Source organism: Podarcis cretensis (genome assembly GCF_951804945.1).
Source record: "Podarcis cretensis genome assembly, chromosome: 2".
NCBI lineage: Eukaryota > Metazoa > Chordata > Lepidosauria > Squamata > Lacertidae > Podarcis > Podarcis cretensis.
Window position 1 is genome coordinate 78317279 of NC_137171.1, and position 18731 is coordinate 78336009.

General features: G+C 44.2%; 1 protein-coding gene across 1 annotated transcript in view; it reads left to right on the forward strand.

Moving 5' to 3' along the window:
• SLC6A11 (solute carrier family 6 member 11) overlaps window positions 1–18731 on the forward strand; it is a 95910-nt gene that overhangs the window by 59393 nt on the left and 17786 nt on the right. The window contains exon 8 of the mRNA XM_079967293.1: window positions 17313–17416. Within this exon, the coding sequence (XP_079823419.1) occupies window positions 17313–17416 (104 nt within the window). The remainder of the gene's footprint in view (window positions 1–17312; window positions 17417–18731) is intronic.

Here is an 18731-nt window from a genome sequence, read left to right on the forward strand (position 1 = left end):
GTCTTAGGAGACCATGGAGGAGTGCATCTTTGGGGGTGAAGTCAAACTGTTAGAAGGTTGCAGCACCTGCTGTGGTTGTAGAAACTGATACAGGACAGACATGTTTTGTTGCAGCTGGGGCAGATGAAAGCATCCATTTGTGCTGCTACACATACACCATGGTGTTTCTTCTCTCTGTGTTCCACCAAGTGGTCATTCCTCCTCTGGTCACTGACTGGTCACATGCACGACCTGTCTGTCTCCAGGCATTGCAGTCATTTACAAGGGCAAGGTTGATGTTCTCGGCTTCCATGTCACATTTGCAGACATTTTTGTAACACTGAGTGCATGGAGTGCTGGCGATGTCCTGACCCAAGATGTTGGTCCTCGTCAGGCTGAACTCAGTGCAGCCTTGAGCAAAACAGTTGATGGGTCTCTGAAGAGCTTCCTTGGAGTGCATTGTCAAGGCTGTGTCATCTGCATACAACATCTCTCAGATAAGGACCCACCACGCTTTTGTTTTGGTGTGGAGATGGCCCAGGTTGAACAGACCCCCATCACACGTTGAATGGATGTACACACCATCTTCAGTTGAGCTGAAGGTATAGGAGAGCAACAGGCAGAAGAATATGCCAAAGAAACTTGGGGTGAGAACACAGCCCTGTTTCACATGGCTCTTTATAGGGAAGGCCATCTGAGCATCAGCTGTCATATTAGATGGTGCTGTGCATGTTTTCATGGAAGAACACAATCATCTTGTGAAGCTCAGGTGGGCATCCTATCTTGTTTAGTCCTTTTTGGCTAATGAGATCAAAGGCCTTGTCCATGAAAGCACTGTATAAGGGGCATCTCTGCTCTCGGCATGTCTCCTGCAGTTGGCACAGCGAGAAAATCATGTCAACTGTTGATCTCTGAGCTCTAAAGCTGCATTGTGTCAATGAGTGACTGCAATTTGTTGAGAACTACATGGCTGAAGGCTTTCCCCACAGTACTCAGCAGGGAAATCCCATGGTAGTTGTTAAAGTCATGGTGGTCATATTTGTTCTTGTAGAGCAGGGGTAGGCAACCTAAGGCCCGGGGGCTGGATGTGGCCCAATCGCCTTCTCAATCCAGCCCACAGACAGTCCGGGAATCAGCGTGTTTTTACATGAGTAGAATGTGTCCTTTTATTTAAAATGCATTTCTGGGTTATTTGTGGGGCATAGGAATTCGTTCATCCCTCCCCCCCATACAGTCTGGCCCACCACCTGGTCTGAGGGATGGTGGACCAGTCCACGGCTGAAAAAGGTTGCTGACCCCTGTTGTAGAGGGTCACAATGCTGGAGTCATGCATGTCTTGTGGCATGAATCTTTGTTCCCAACATTGCAAGAGGGGGCTGCGGAGTTATGTCATGAGGGAGGAATTGAAGCTGGCTTTCAGTGTTTCTGTCCTGCCCTGGGTCTTTACCTCATGCCTGAGAGTTGATGGCATACTTCAGCTCATCAAGGGAGAGTCTGGATACTGTCAGTTGCTATGTCAGAGACCATGCTTTCCTGTAAGTACAATTCTAGATAATGCTTGGCTCATCACTTCATCTGCTTGCTGTGGTCTGTGATGCTCTCTCCTGACAAGGTTTTCAGCGGTGCAGTTTTCCTGACCATTGGTCCAAAGGCTTTCTTCATGCCTGTGTACATTTTGCAAGTGTTGCTAGTGTCGTCAGTGAGTTGAATGCTCTGACAGAGCTTTAGGCAGTAAGTGCTCCCCTGATGATATAAAAGGGGGAGCAAGTTATTACCGCCCCCCAGCTGAACTGGGAGAAAAGAGTGCTTTGAAAGAGTGAAACATGTCACTTGCTAACCAGTGTAACAAGAAACAATGGTTAGCTGCGAAATGAGCCAACTTCAAGCAATCGGGTAAGAACCTGGCTTGTTTTAACTAGACATTTTATATTCAGTTTATTCCTCACCAGGGTATCACCCCTGTCCCATTATGTGCCTTCCTTCTCTCCCCATTTCTTCGCTCCTCAACAGTATTGAAACTTCATTTGGTTTTGGTGTAAATTGTTTTCCTCTAATCGTTGCTGCAAAATGGAATCAACAGTTTTCTATTTTGTTATATTCTTTTAAAAATGAAATGGATTTAGCAAGTAAGTTCTCTTGGAAATATGGTTGGTAAGGAAGAGGCAAAGCTGTTGTGTGGCTGCTTAGCAGCACATTTTGCAGATCATTCCCTTGTTTACAACCGTTGTTGTAGACTTCAGACCTTCATTGTTGATATCCGTATTTTATTATAGTCCCATTAACCATTTACAGTTGTTGTTGTTTAGTCGTTTAGTCGTGTCCGACTCTTCGTGACCCCATGGACCAGAGCACGCCAGGCCCTCCTGTCTTCCACTGCCTCCCGCAGTTTGGTCAGACTCATGTTTGTAGCTTCGAAGACACTATCCAACCATCTCGTCCTCTGTCGTCCCCTTCTCCTTGTGCCCTCCATCTTTCCCAACATCAGGGTCTTTTCCAGGGAGTCTTCTCTTCTCATGAGGTGGCCAAAGTATTGGAGCCTCAGCTTCACGATCTGTACTTCCAGTGAGCACTCAGGGCTGATTTCCTTAAGAATGGATCGGTTTGTTCTTCTTGCAGTCCATGGGACTCTCAAGAGTCTCCTCCAGCACCATAATTCAAAGGAATCAATTCTTCGGCGATCTGCCTTCTTTATGGTCCAGCTCTCGCTTCCATACATCACTACTGGGAAAACCATAGCTTTTACTATACGGACCTTTGTTGGCAAGGTGATGTCTCTACTTCTCAAGATGCTGTCTAGGTTTGTCATTGCTTTCCTCCCAAGAAGCAGGCGTCTCTTAATTTCGTGGCTGCTGTCACCATCTGCAGTGATCATGGAGCCCAAGAAAGTAAAATCTCTCACTGCCTCCATTTCTTCTCCTTCTATTTGCCAGGAGGTGATGGGACCAGTGGCCATGATCTTCGTTTTTTTGATGTTGAGCTTCAGACCATATTTTGCGCTCTCCTCTTTCACCCTCAATAAAAGCTTCTGCCATAAAACTTTCTGCCATCAAGGTTGTGTCATCTGCATATCTGAGGTTGTTGATATTTCTTCCGGCAATCTTAATTCCGGCTTCGGATTCATCCAGCCCAGCCTTTCGCATGATGAATTCTGCATATAAGTTAAATAAGCAGGGAGACAATATACAGCCTTGTCGTACTCCTTTCCCAATTTTGAACCAATCAGTTGTTCCATATCCAGTTCTAACTGTAGCTTCTTGTCCCACATAGAGATTTCTCAGGAGACAGATGAGGTGATCAGGCACTCCCATTTCTTTAAGAGCTTGCCATAGTTTGCTGTGGTCGACACAGTCAAAGGCTTTTGCATAGTCAATGAAGCAGAAGTAGATGTCTTTCTGGAACTCTCTAGCTTTCTCCATAATCCAGCGCATGTTTGCAATTTGGTCTCTGGTTCCTCTGCCTCTTCTAAATCCAGCTTGCACTTCTGGGAGTTCTCGGTCCACATACTGCTTGAGCCTTCCTTGTAGAATTTTAAGCATAACCTTGCTAGCGTGTGAAATGAGTGAAATTGTGTGGTAGTTGGAGCATTCTTTGGCACTGCCCTTCTTTGGGATTGGGATGTAGACTGATCTTCTCCAATCCTCTGGCCACTGCTGAGTTTTCCAAACTTGCTGGCATATTGAGTGTAGCACCTTAACAGCATCATCTTTTAAAATTTTAAATAGTTCAGCTGGAATACCATCACTTCCACTAGCCTTGTTATTTGCAGTGCTTTCTAAGGCCCATTTAACTTCACTCTCCAGGATGTCTGGCTCAAGGTCAGCAACCCCACTACCTGGGGTGTACGAGACATCCATATCTTTCTGGTATAATTCCTCTGTGTATTCTTGCCACCTCTTCTTGATGTCTTCTGCTTCTGTTAGGTCCTTACCACTTTTGTCCTTTATTATGGTAATCTTTGAACGAAATGTTCCTTTCATATCTCCAATTTGTACCATTTACAGTACAATTAGTATATTTGCAACAATAAACTATGTGAATGATGGTGAAAACGGCTTTTGCTATGTGGGTAAGGTTTTCCTATGCTTTCAGTGTTTCTTTAAAATTTCATCAGGCAGCTAGAAACACACGAAGGTTAGTTGCCTGTCAAAGTAGATCAGTGACTGTAGAGCTAAGCTAGTCTCGGCCTCCTCCCAGAGGAATGGCTCAGTTTGTTTTGGTGAGCTGAAATGAACCCTCTATTTGAAGAAGTGGTGAAAAGAACTGAATCTCAGTAAGCGCCAGCAACTCTTCAAACATTTGGGCTTCGTAGACACCCCCCCTTTCATGTACAGTATGCTTTTTCTTCTAATTCCCAGTTAAGCAGAAAGCCTGCCTTTCACCTCCGGCATTCTCTCCAAAGATGAAGTGGTGGGCATTCTTTTCATATCAGGAAAAGAAAAGCACCTTTAAGTTTATTTCAGAGGTGAAGGTTAGACCCATTACGAGCAATGCAGCACTACTCGGGTGCAACATTGGATAAATTGGATGGTGGTTCAGCTGCAGTCCTATTTGGATGAAGATTTCCCTGCTTCAGTGGGCTACACTCTGCTACTACAATGTATTAAAAGTTGTACTACTTCTGAGGATGGTTTAGATTGAAACTACAGCTCTGCCAGTGCTCCTGGCTCAGCCTCTCACCCCACTGAGGGGAAGGAACTACAGCCACATACACCCTTGTGTGCAGTAATGATTTGTTCTGCCCCATGCATCTGGTCTATGATTCTGCAAAGCAAAATTGCTCGTGGTAGTGACAGAAATGGAATGCCTCAGATTCACTGATGGAAAGCTTGTCTGCATGCAGGGAGGATTGCTTAACCCGTGTGGTAGGCACTGCTCATGAAGAAAGTGACAAGGAATGTAGTAAGGGAATGGGGAAAGAAATGAAAAGTAGTTAAAGCAGTTATATTTTGCAGCATGGAGCTCCCTCTTTCCTTGTGTACCTGTGTGATGTACTCTTCTTTGCATGCATCCCTAGCTGGGGCTGCTGCTGGGTTTTGAATGTGGAGCCCTTGAGGCAAGGTATAAGAACAGAATCATAGAGTTGGGTGATACCTCAAACTTGGGTCTCCAGCTGTTTTGGGACTACAGTTCTCATCATCCCTGAACACTGGTCCTGCTAGCTAGAGATGATGGGAGTTGTGGTCCAAATACATCTGGAGACCCAAGTTTGGGAACCCCTGATCTAGCCCTGCAAACAGCTGGTGCAGGAAATCCACTGCTACAGAAACTCTGATATGTGTCAATCCAGCCTCACCTTTTAAAGGTGAAAGGAGAGTTCACCAGCTTCTGCGGCAGCCTGTTCCTCTAAAGCAGGGCTGGGGAACCATATGTCAGTTTCCAAGCCTCTATATCCAGCCTCTCTATCTTGGCTACAGTTCTCACCGGCCCTGCTCAGCAGCCCTCGTAAGTGCTTTTACCTGACTGAACTGTGTTAATGCCTTTTGCCTTTTGGCTGCTTGGAAGGTGTATGCATGTGCATGTGCCATGTGTAGGTATGTAAACCTGACTTGTGTGTGGTTGGAATGTAGCCTGCTATGCAAAGGTGAAAGCCATATCCATTTCTCTGCCCAGTTTTGCCTCTGGTTCCACCCTCCACTGGCATGCATCCCCCAGAGGTCTGCGTGTGAGGGAACATGACAGTCAGAGGAAACTTGCACAAATTGTTGAAAAGGCAATCTGCCTCTCCTACCTCAAATAAGTACAGTGGTACCTCGGTTTAAGAACAGCCCTGTTTATGAACTATTCAGCATATGAACTCCACAAAACTGGAAGTAGTGTTCCGGTTAGCAAACTTTACCTTGGTCTACGAACAGAAGCCAAACGGTGGAAGGGCATTGGTGGCGGGAGGCCTCATTAGGGAAACCTCGGTTTAAGAACCACTTTGGTTTAAGAACAGACTTCCAAAACGGATTAAGTTCGTAAACTGAGGTACCACTGTAGTTGTGAATCTTGTTGGTTGTAGCACCTCTTGTCAAACTTTTACAGTTTCAAAAGCGGGTTTAAAACACTTCATGTCTCTCTTTACAAATACTCCCAGACATTGGGCTAGATGGACCAGTTGTCTGACTCAGTATAAGGCAGCTTCCTCAGATCAGTACGTTTTTGTGTGGTATGACAGCCTATGTTGTGCCAAGCTCAAACATCCAAAATAAGAATGTTATAAATTTCTGTCTTCCCACTGGGAAGGTTTTGGTTTAGAATGCTTTTTTATAGTCTGGCCAATGAACAGCCTACTTTCTTGTTTCCCTGTGTGACCCATATAGCTATCAGGGGTAGAGATGTGGGAGAAATTTGATTCAGGTCTCATTTAAAGCTGAATCTATCAAATTCACAATTTCCAGAAGGATATGCAATCCCCCATGCTATAAAATTTGCACTTGTCTGAATTTTAGTATCCCAGTTTGCCAACCATTGTTTTAAAAAAAGCTTTCATTAAGAGAAAGTATTGCTGAAAATGAATATATTGGTGGAAAAGACATAGCATTACATTAGGAGAAATTGCTTGCAAAAACTTAGGAGAAGTTTGCACTAAAATGCTGGTGGATTTTCATTAGGATTTTTTAAAACAAACAAACCCAAAACCACAAATTGCTGTGAAATGCGGAGAACTGAATTTAAGATTAGAAAAATGAAGAGAACTGAAAATGACTAGGTCTTTCAATCCCTAGTCAAGTATTCATGGTTTATGGTAGACATTTTAAAGAAAAAATGTTGATGCATCTTCAAGGTAAGTGGCTAGAACATAGGATCGCAGAAGGGCTACATAAAGAAGTTTCCCCCTTTCTTCCCTCGACACAGTCACGCTGGCAACTGACTTCCTACATTGGTTGGCACCACAAAAACATGACACAAGTGTGACTTTTCTTCCAATAAAGTTTTTTTTGCTTCATTTAAAGAGAGATAGGTTCCTACTAATCATGCCTGGACAAATTAGCATTTAAATATGTGTATTTTGAGCTATAGTGCTTGGTGCTGGAGGCAGCAGTGAATAAACAAAAACAAAAAAAAACTTCAAGTATTTAGGCCCTTCTATCCCTCAGTTCCCTTTTCTCATAATGAATATGGTGTATTCATTGGCGTCTGTAAGTAACATTAGCAGAAGGTAGGAGAGGGACTGCTTAGCAACCCACAGAAATCCCAAAGAGAGGTGGAAAGGAAGTGATTTTCATGTAATTATTCACTGCTACAAAAGCTGTTGTCAGGTAGACACTAGAAACATAGCTGTTTTATTATTCCCCTAACCTACTTTTAATCTTTTGAGAATCACTTCCATTAAAAGAGGGGGAAAGAAAGGGCTTAATTCAGCCATTTTATGCCTAACCATTTAAGTTCTGTTTTCTCCCCTAATGAAGCCTCTGCTTACAGAAGCTGTGTTGTTGAAAACCCCTGGGTAGTAAAACCTCAGAAACAAAATGAGTCCTGTATCCAAATACTGCACATTTGCTGCTATTTATATACACAATGTAGAGTTCATATTTTGTGTTGCTTTATTTTCGTATTGAATTACAGCATTTAAGGGCGAGACAAACCGAAGGTGTACAGTAATAAGATTATATGTACACGTAGTAATGAAAAGCTTGGATTACTGTGGTGGAAGGTTAAACATACTTATATTTGATCATAATGGAGCACTTTCCGCACTTAAGATTCCACAGAAGGCACAATTTAAGTCTTGTTTGCTTGTGAGATAAAATCTTGGGCAGCCCCTGAGTTGTGGAACTCCCTCCCCACAGAGGTCTGTCTGGCAATGTCATTGTACAGCTTTCATTGGTGCTGCATGTGCACCTCTTTACCCTGACCTTTGACCGCTGAGATGTTCATTTTTAGGACCCACTCTATTTTTGTGATTTTTTTAATTGTAAGTTTTTTATCTGTTTAAACAGTATTTTACATTATAGTCTACACTGGGGCCTTTAAAACAACAACAACAACAACCAGCCCATAAATTATGTAACATCTCAGCAACATGTCTACTTCCTTCCTCCCAAACTTAGAGAAAAGCTCAGAAGTACCAAAGAATTTTCAAAAACAGATTTTTGTTTTAAACTTCAGGAAAATTACTATTTAAAATGTAAATAATGCCAAGACTCATCAACAATAATGCATAATTTATGTCAGTCTTCAACTATAAAATGATTAATCATTCCTTGATGAAAATAAGCATAGTAAACAGCTTTCTGTATCTGGAAGAGTCTATCTTATATAGTAGTAGATCTGAATTTCATTATAAGTGCTCTGGGGGAGGGGGAGGGAAATGCTGTAGTTGGGCTAAAACATCTGTATAGCCACTAATATGCAGGGAACTTTTTCTCAAACATTTCTTGTGTGTGACTGATAGCTGAATACTGCAGAGGAAGTGTGCTTCAGAGCACGCACTACTTAGTATAAATAGTATAATCAATCTATAAAGTAATTAATTATACATTTAAAATATAGAGGTTGTTCTCTGTTGTATTGAAACTCAAAATTTTAATAGCTTCAGCAAATTTCTGAATCACACATTTAACTGTAAGAAGTTGTTATCAGTCACCAGAAATCATGGTATTCAATTTAACGCAATGCATGTTATACTTAAACTCATAGGGAAGAATTCAATGTAGCACTGGGTGGGGAATGCACATGAGGAACCTGGTGCTCATGCAGTAGGACTTTGCCTCACTCTCCTTTTCCTGCACCCCTCTGACCTGTTCTGAGGGTTTGCCCAGCTCCCCAGAGCAGATTTAGGGGGAAAGTCCCATTGTACAAGTAGAGCTTGTTCCACAACTGCAACAATGTCCTTGAATCTCACCTTCCAGTTTTAGCAGTCATGTTCATCATACCCTCTTCTGAAATATTTGCTGACTTTTGACTGAAACAAAAGTCAAAGAGAGCAGGTTCTCTATGTCCCTACTTTTCTATTGTAAAACTGGGGTGTGTGTGGTGGAACCTTTCCCAGCACAAAAATCTTGATCAGTTATGCCAGAATTGTGTTGCGTGTTGAGGTCCCCAAGCCACCCCCAAATAAATCACAATTCACACAGAATTTTTGTTTAAGGTTTTTGGCATAATTTTGGCCCAAACTTTATTAAAATACATAAATGTGAGTGGTTGCTTAGGCATTGGTTCCGACTATCTGTCCCCGTCCAGGGACAGAACTGACTTCGGATTCCAGCGAAAGCCAGTAAGGGAAAACAATATAGGGGAGAAAATGGAGCCGGGCACCAGACCCTCACCTCTCCCCGCATGCTCCCAGGGGCTTGCGCGGCCCAAGCCCCACGTCAAGGATTTGGACGGAAGCATGGCGAGCCCCTGGATTCCTTTAACAGAATTCCCTTACAGCAGCAGCATTGGAGGGGCAGGCACTGCCAACCACATCCCCTCCACCAACCCAAAATTAACCAATGCCTAAACACAACCTTACAAGTTGTGACGATTTGCTACACAGTAGGGCAAAAACCGAATGGCACCAGCCAATCAACCAAATGGACAAAATTCCTACCAGGCCCCTACCCCAAAAGCAGACGACCTCATGACAGGCATAGCAAGGTCAGATGCAAGAGCCCTAAATTAGGGAGGGTGGGCAAGTGATCCGGTACACACTGCAAAAGAGAATGCTCGATGCTGCATGCCCTGCACATAAAACCTTTGGTCCATCCCACAAATTGGCAACATCAAAATTAGCCCAGTAACCCAAACAGCCCAATCACTGCCAATGACCATCTAAATGATCCCACCCAGCAACTGAGGGGGTGGCCTGTCAGACCTCACCGTAACACGTGCTCTCCATGAAGTATCTCATAAGTTGAGGGACGCAGGTGGTGCTCTGGTCTAAACCACAGAGCCTAGGGCTTGCTGATCAGAAGGTCGGTGGTTCGAATCCCCACGACGGGGTGAGCTCCCGTTGCTCGGTCCCTGCTCCTGCCAACCTAGCAGTTTGAAAGCACGTCAAAGTGCAAGTAGATAAATAGGTACTGCTCCGGCGGGAAGGTAAACGACATTTCCGTGCACTGCTCTGGTTCGCCAGAAGCGGCTTAGTCATGCTGGCCACATGAGCTGTACGGCAGCTTCCTCGGCTAGTAAAGCAAGATGAGCTCTGCAACCCCAAAGTCTTTATCTCATAAATTGGATAGTCATCTCTATTCAACCTCTATTCTATAGGAATAAATCATATATAATAACACAAGAGGGACTCACCAGCAGACTCCAAATCTCCAGTGAGAACGTTGACTGTTTTTTGGGAGGAGGGTTGGGAAACCCAGTGGGAGATGGAGTATCCTGAAGATACTTCACACTGCAAAATTTTGTCACAGAATTCTTTGTTGTGATTCATAATACCTAGAGTTCTTATTTAGGCATGGTGGGTGAGAGAGAGAAAAGTAAACAGGAAATCACTAGGAAATCTTTGGAAATGGCAAATTATTCACAGTTCCGGTTGTTGTAAACTATTAATTTCTGATTAGTTTAGCTTAATAGTACATGTGAATTGTACTATTAAGTTGCCATATAGGGTTGCCATATGCCCTCCTTTTCCAGGACACGTCCTCTTTTTCATGGGTATGTAAATTGAGAGTTGTCATAGCGATCCATAGTTAAAAGTAGAAGTCAGCAAGTGTCCTCTTTTTTTGCCCTTCAAAATATGGCAACCATACCAAATGAACATCGCTTCATCACATAACAATCCTTCCTTTATTATATTGACCCCTTGTAGATTCTTATACTCACTGAGGAATGTATTTGTGAGCACTGCTTTCTGATCTTTGCAATCAACATCATCAAAAGTACATTCCAATAACACGCTTGATAAATTTGTTAGATTTGCTAGATTTCCTTGTTTCTAGCATTTTACAACCATGATATATAAAGCAGCTGGCAATGATGGCATGTTTCAAAGATATCACTTCATCTCTTCAAGTCACTTCATTACATTCAATAGATCCATTGTAGTTCCAACTTTGTAATTTGCAGCTTTGTTGTGATCACTTTTTTTATAAAAAAAAAAGTTTTGAATGACTTATTTTTACCACCCCCTTTCTCTGGAGCTTCAAAATATTATATACAATAGTTTTTACTCTTTCCAAACCTACGTTAAAATGGTAAAATCTACAGGGTTGGTGTGAACTGACTTCCTCATCCCATCCTCTTCATAAAAGGTAAAGGTAAAGGTACCCCTGCCCGTACGGGCCAGTCTTGACAGACTCTGGGGTTGTGCGCCCATCTCACTTAAGAGGCCAGGGGCCAGCGCTGTCCGGAGACACTTCCGGGTCACGTGGCCAGCGTGACATCGCTGCTCTGGCCAGAGCCAGAGCCAGAGCCAGAGCCAGAGCCGCACACGGAAACGCCGTTTACCTTCCCGCTGGTAAGCGGTCCCTATTTATCTACTTGCACCCGGAGGTGCTTTCGAACTGCTAGGTTGGCAGGCACTGGGACCGAGCAGCGGGAGCGCACCCCGCCGCAGGGATTCGAACCGCCAACCTTTCGATCGGCAAGCCCTAGGCGCTGAGGCTTTAACCCACAGCGCCACCAGCCTCCAAAACCCCACCGTGAGGATTCAGGAACCCTGCTGAATTGGGAGGGAAGCTGAGGTATGGTGGGCTGTTTAGAAGGGGGAAATTCTTTAAAACCGAGTGGATGCTTCCTCCCCAAACTAAACTCCTGCCTGGAGAATTAATTTATGCAGAGTTTTCAGAGATTCCTCCCTTCTCCCCCTGCGGCCATGGAGTATCACCTTAAGGGAGCCTGGGCGGTGGTTTTTGTCCATAACGGGTCATAACAGCCCCATTGGGGGATCCCAGGGGATCATGAATTGACATCTGTAATTAACAAAGTTAGGGCCTTTTCAATCCCAACACACCTGTCCTGTTTCATTTGTTGATGTCACTATGGCACCACCGCTCCTGGCTCTACTCAGCTCACAAAGCCCTTTGCTGGGTGTGGTGGTTGGTGCCACAATGACACCATGGCAGGGCTGATCTCCCTTCCTCAGTCTTTGGCACAGTGGGAGGTGATGCTCCTGGTTCCTCTCACTACACTGGTGGCTAGGTACTTACTTGTAAGGCCAGTTGCAGGTGAGCTGGGAGTATGCCTGGGGAGTGGACCTGATGGAGAAATTATTCTCTGTGGTCAACTTCCTCATTTTCTTCCATGGAAGGTACATATGTCCCTTCTCAGTTCTGAGGCTGGTACCCTCTCTGAAAAGAATTAGACAAAAATGGCTTCAAAATGATTTATTCAATTTTATTGTTCTTTCAGCATCCAAAAGTGTGGTCTCTGGACTGATAGCAAAGGTTTATGGAATCAAGTTGATCTAGTAGATACCATCCTCCTTATAGACTATGCAGACATTATTTTTATTATTTTTAGTAGTAGTAGTAGTAGTAGTAGTAGTATACCACCCTTCATCCATAGATCTCAGGGCAGTTCACAGCATAAAATACAAGAGTTTTTAATTTTTAAAAAAGCATAATAAGCATACAACGTAATAAAAACAAGAACAAAACAATTATCTTCCTCTCCTGTCCCTCCAGCTATTTGGCAAATATGACATCACAGCAATTCTGAAATAATAATAATAATAATAATAATAATAATAATAATAATAATTTTTTATTTATACCCTGCCCTCCCCAGCCAAGGCTGGGCTCAGAGCGGCTTACAAGCAATAATAAAAACAAGATGAATGATTACAAACTTAAAAACAAAAATAAAATACAACATTAAAATAATGGAACATTAAAATATTAAAATGTAGCCTCATCGCAGGAGGAGAAGGAAAAGAAAGAAAGAAAAAAGAGAGAGAGAGGGAGGGAGGGAATCAAATTGGCTGCAAGCCAAAGGCCAGGCGGAACAACTCTGTCTTACAGGCCCTGCGGAAAGAAATCAGATCCTGCAGGGCCCTGGTCTCATGAGGCAGAGCGTTCCACCAGGCCGGAGCCAGAGTTGAAAAGGCCCTGGCTCTGGTCGAAGCCAATTTAACTTCCTTAGGGCCCGGGACCACTAGGGTGTTGTTATTTATGGACCTTGAGGCTCTCCGTGGGGCATACTAGGAGAGGCGGTCCCGTAGGTACGAGGGTCCTAGGCCGTGAAGGGCTTTAAAGGTCAAAAGCAGCACCTTAAATCTGACCCTGTACTCCACCGGGAGCCAGTGCAGCTTGAAAAGCACTGGGTGAATATGTTCCCATGGCAGAGACCCCGTGAGGAGCCTCGCTGCAGCATTCTGCACCCGCTGGAGTTTCTGGGACAGCTTCAAGGGCAGCCCCGCGTAGAGCGAATTACAGTAGTCAAGCCTGGAGATGACCGTCACATGAATCACTGTGGCCAAGTCAGGGCGGGAAAGGTAAGGGACCAACTGCTTGATGCGGCGAAGGTGGAAAAATGTCGCCTTGGCTGTTGCTGTAACCTGCGCCTCCATGGAAAGGGAGGCATCAAGGATTACACCCAAACTCTTAACGGAAGGCAATGGCACTAATTGGGCCCCCGCAAGAGAAGGGAGTTGGTCCCTCATCCCCATGCTATCCCGACCTAGCCATAGGACCTCTGTCTTCGAAGGATTTAGTTTCAATCGGCTCCCACGAAACCATCCAGCCACAGCTTCCAAGCATCTGGTCAGTGTGTTCGGGGTCGAGTCGGTGTGGCCATCCATCAGCAGATAGAGCTGAGTGTCATCAGCATATTGGTGACAGCCCAGCCCAAAGCTCCGGATAATCTGGGCAAGGGGGCGCATAAAGATGTTAAAAAGCATCGGGGAGAGAATTGCGCCCTGCGGCACTCCACACACCAAGGAGTGGCGCGACGACATTTCCCTCCCTAGTGCCACCCTCTGTCCCCGACCAGAGATAAAAGAGCACAACCAGTTACGGGCTATGCCCTGTATCCCCACGTCTGTGAGGCGGTGGTCCAGAAGATCATGATCGACCATGTCAAAGGCTGCTGACAAATCTAAAAGGATCAGCAGTCCTGACCCGCCTCGATCCAGTTGTCTACGGAGATCATCTGTTAGGGCAACCAGAGCCGTCTCCGTCCCAAAACCAGGACGGAAACCGGACTGAAATGGATCTAATGCCGATGTTTCCTCCAGAAACCTACCAAGCTGTTCAGCAACCGCTCTCTCAATTACCTTACCCAGGTAGGGAAGATTTGAAACTGGGCGGTAATTGGATAGGTCTAAGGGATCTAATGAAGTTTTTTTTAAGAGTGGACACACCACTGCTTCCTTCAGTTCCCCTGGGAATGTCCCCGTGTCAAGGGACAAATTGATAATTTCAACCAGGGGGGTCCGCGCAACATCTGGACACTCCCTAATCAACCAAGACGGGCACGGATCAAGGAGGCAGGTGGTGGGCCTACCAACTTGGAGGAATCTATCCACATCAGTAGGGAATATCCGCTCAAAATGGTCCAACACTGGACCTGAAGTCAGTCGAGGGGCCTCCAGTTCAGTCACTGTATCTAAATTGGCAGGGAGGTCACGGCGGAGCAATAGGACTTTCTCTGCAAAAAAACTCGCGAATGCCTCACAGCTGTGGGTCGAATTTGTGCTTAAATTTGGTTGTCCTCCTAAGGACGTTATTGACCTAATTATTCTAAAAAGTTGTGCCGGGCGAGAGCTAGCAGATGCAATGGAAGCTGCAAAGTAAGATTTCTTAGCAGCTTTCATAGCCATCTCATAGGCTTTCATAAGCGTCCTATAAGATGTTATTGAGGCTCCGTCACGAGTCCGTCGCCATACTCGCTCTAGCCGTCTGAGATCCCGCTTCATTTTCCGGAGCTCCTCAGTAAACCAAGGGGCCCGGTTTTGACGGGGTCGCAGAGGGCGCTTAGGCGCGATCTCATCAATGGCTGCCAAGAGCCGGTTATTCCAGTCCTCAACAAGGTCATCTAATGAGTCGCCAGGAGGAGCAGGGTTCCGCAAGGCTTGTCGGAATCTATCAGGATCCATCAGTTTTCGCGGAAGAACCCAAATAGGTTCGCCACCCGAGCCGGGGAGGAGCGGGAAGTCAATCTTGGCTTTCAGAGCGTAGTGATCAGACCATGGCACTTCCACAGCAGGGAGCATGATCACATCTATGCCAACCCCAAAGATCAGATCCAGCGTGTGGCCTGCTTGATGAGTGGGGCCCAAAACAACCTGGGAGAGCCCTAGTGTTGCCATGGAAGTCACTAGGTCCAGAGCCTGTGAGGAGGGAGCGGCATCGGCATGGACGTTGAAGTCTCCCAAAACCAGTAGGTTTGGGAACTCCAAGGCCCAGCCTGCCACCACCTCCAGCAGGTCTGACAGGGTGGCTGCAGGTGTGCTGGGTGATCGGTACACCAGCCAGACAGCCAAGCTCTCCTTGGTGCCTGTTTGCTATCTGTTTGGTATCAGTTTGCTCCACTGATACCAGTGTTAATTCCAGAGGTAGCTTCAGTATGGCATTGATAAGATGTATGTTTGAAAATGCATTGTAAAAAAAAATATATTGCTGCAGTATTCCACCTAATTAAAGAATTGTGAGATGTTATTTCCAAGAGTTTGAGACCACTTTAGCCCACAAACGATCTTTAAAAATCCATTTTGGTTTGCCATGCAATGTAGAGAACTGCTGATGAAGAAATGAGATCTCCAGACTTCTTAGTTAAAATGTGTTTCATATCCATTTTTCTCACTATGAAGTAGAACATTTTACAGATGTAATCACTATATTTTACTCATCATGACAGCAGTGAAACCATTTTAAATTAAATGTGATCGTACTAGTGCTTCAAAACAGAAACACTTCCAGCTTTCAATAACTTGAGAAATCAGAGCCTCTTAGAAGTTACATGTAAAATACATTTTATCTTTTTTATGATTTGGAATTCCATGAGACAACTGGTAATTCAATCCAATTTCCATCTTGCATTAAGCATTTTGTCCTGAAATTTTAACGGTTAAATGATCTACAAACAGAATAAATAGATAGGAGTATTATCCATGGTTGGATTTTTTGTTTTCTCTCTGGGTAGCTAACCTGTACGCAATGTTGCAAAATGCTTTTGAAATTCTCTGTAGTTCCAAATGCAGTTTCCTGTGATCGACAAAAGAAGCAGAAATGGTTTTACAGTTCATTGATGATGACCATAACTTTTACATTCACTGTACTCATCAAAGAATAAGTTACAGTTCAGTCACATCTGGAATGCTGTGTCAGAGTTGGCTTTTGGGTAGCACAACCGGTTGAGCCTAGGGGGCACCACTGGGTTTCACAACTATGATGTAATGAACTGTGCAGAACAGAAGGCAAGAGACAAGGGCCACCAAATTTTGGCCTTGCACAGGGCACCACTGAAATTTGAAAGACCAAAGTCCTCCCCTAGCTGTATGCAGTTGTGGTTGCTTCATCTAAAAAAAGAATACAGTGGCACTGTACTTGAACTTAATCTGCACTTGAACTTAACCTGTTCCAGGAGTCCGTTCGACTCCTGGGACCATTCGAAAACCAAGGTGCGGCTTCCGATTGGCTGCAGGAGCTTCCTGCACTCAACCAGAAGCCATGGAAGCCACATTGGACGTTCAGCTTCCAAAAAACGTTTGCAAACTGGAACACTCACTTCCGGGTTTGCAGCGTTTGGGAGCCGATTTGTTTGGGAGCCAAGCCGTTCAAGTACCAAGGTACCACTGTATAGTTAAACTTGAAATGATAAAGGAGAATGGGCTGGAGTTGCCATGGGAAAATGATGATGGGAAGTGCCTGGCATGGAGACAGTGGGTAGAGTATATCTATGTGACTCATAAAATCATAAGAGTTGGAAGGAATGCAGGAATATACAGCTGACCCTTATGGGCATCGAACCTGCAACCCTGGACTCACACTACTAGAATTCAGGGTTAACCGATGAAGTGGCTTGGCAGTAGATTCAGGAGAGGTAAAAGAAGTTTATAAAATTTACTGCCAGAAGATGTAGCAATAGCCTCTGGCTTAGATTACTTTAAATTGAGATGTAAACAAATTCACAGGGGATAGGCCTATCAACTGTGAGCCACTGCTGTTTGAACCCGCTGGATATGGTATGGTTCTGATACTGTATGGGTGACAAACAGCAGAATGAATGAGAAGAAACAGTCTGATGATAACCATTATATAGCCATGAAGGAAGTTCCTCATTCAAGTTCATTACACTGGTCTGAAAAATATGTAATCTTTGCAATTTCAAGTGAATTGCAAAAAAACCCAACAACACTGGATAGCACTAGAGAATCTAATTTCAAGGCTTCTTCTAATAATTTATGATCTGCTTACCTTATAGTAACGAGGATTTTTTTACTTTTTTATAATTATTGCTATATTTTGTGTTTGCAGGTCTGGGTGGATGCTGGAACACAAATATTTTTCTCTTATGCCATCTGCCTGGGGTGTTTGACAGCCTTAGGGAGCTACAACAACTACAATAACAACTGCTACAGGTAATACGCGATTAGTAAAGGTACCCCTGCCTGTACGGGCCAGTCTTGACAGACTCTAGGGTTGTGCGCTCATCTCACTCTAGAGGCCGGGAGCCAGCGCTGTCTGCAGACACTTCCGGGTCACGTAGCCAGCGTGATAAGCTGCATCTGGCGAGCCAGCACAGCACACGGAACGCCGTTTACCTTCCCGCTAGTAAGCGGTCCCTATTTATCTACTTGCACCCGGGGGTGCTTTCAAACTGCTAGGTTGGCAGGCGCTGGGACTGAGCGACGGGAGCGCACCCCACCGCGGGGATTCGAACCGCCGACTTTTACCCACACGCCACACGATTACAGTTATGTTTATTTTTTCAGTTGAGTGGTCTAGTCTGGCAAATACCTGTTTGAGGTACCCAACTAAATAATTGTGTATGTGGAACAACTTCTGTGATTGCAATGGAATTTCCCCTCTCCCCACATGCCCCCCACTCTGCCGCTAAATCTTTGCTGGAGGGTTGCAGGAACTCCCAAAGCAGATTTAGGGGGTGTGCAAGGGAAGGAGAGGAAGGAGAAGTTCATTTCCGCATTCAAAAGTTACTTTATGTGTGCAGTGGAATAATTGCATAGAGCTGAATATATACTAGTTAGATACACAGAACATGCTTGAGTACTGTGTTTCACACAACAACATTTTAAGGGTTCTGGGCATTACTTGATCAGTTTGCTTTTGAACTGATTTCTTTTGAAAACGGTAATTTGGGAGGAAAAATTAATGTTCCATTATTAAAGTTATAAAGATAAATATAGAATAGATAATACATTAACTGTATTTTAGGCACATGGATGATGCATGCATTATACAAAAATTAACTAGCACAAGTGCGATCATTTGTGAACATTTTTTCATGTACTTAGATTTCAGTCATATCCACTTACCTGGGAGGAAGCCTCACTGAACAGGGTGGGACTTAATTTTTGAGTAGAAATGGAGGATTGTGCTGTTCAGAAAATATATGGCTACATGGAGCAGGAATTCTAACAGCCCAACCCCTCTTTTATGACAAAGATTAATCTAGAATCCCACATGGTGGTACATTAGCATTGGTGCCATACTAGTATAAAATTGTGAATTTGGTCAGTATTCACTGCAGGTGTGTTATCATCTTTCAGTACATTAAATTACATGGAATGACTAGTGGTTCTGGTAACATATTTTGGGGATGAAAAATTTACATAGTATATACCCTTGGAGAATGCTTATTTTCTGTTTGTAAAATGGCAGGTAATGGATAGAACAAGAGTAGTGTCCATTTCATAAATACTTTTTAAAAGCTAT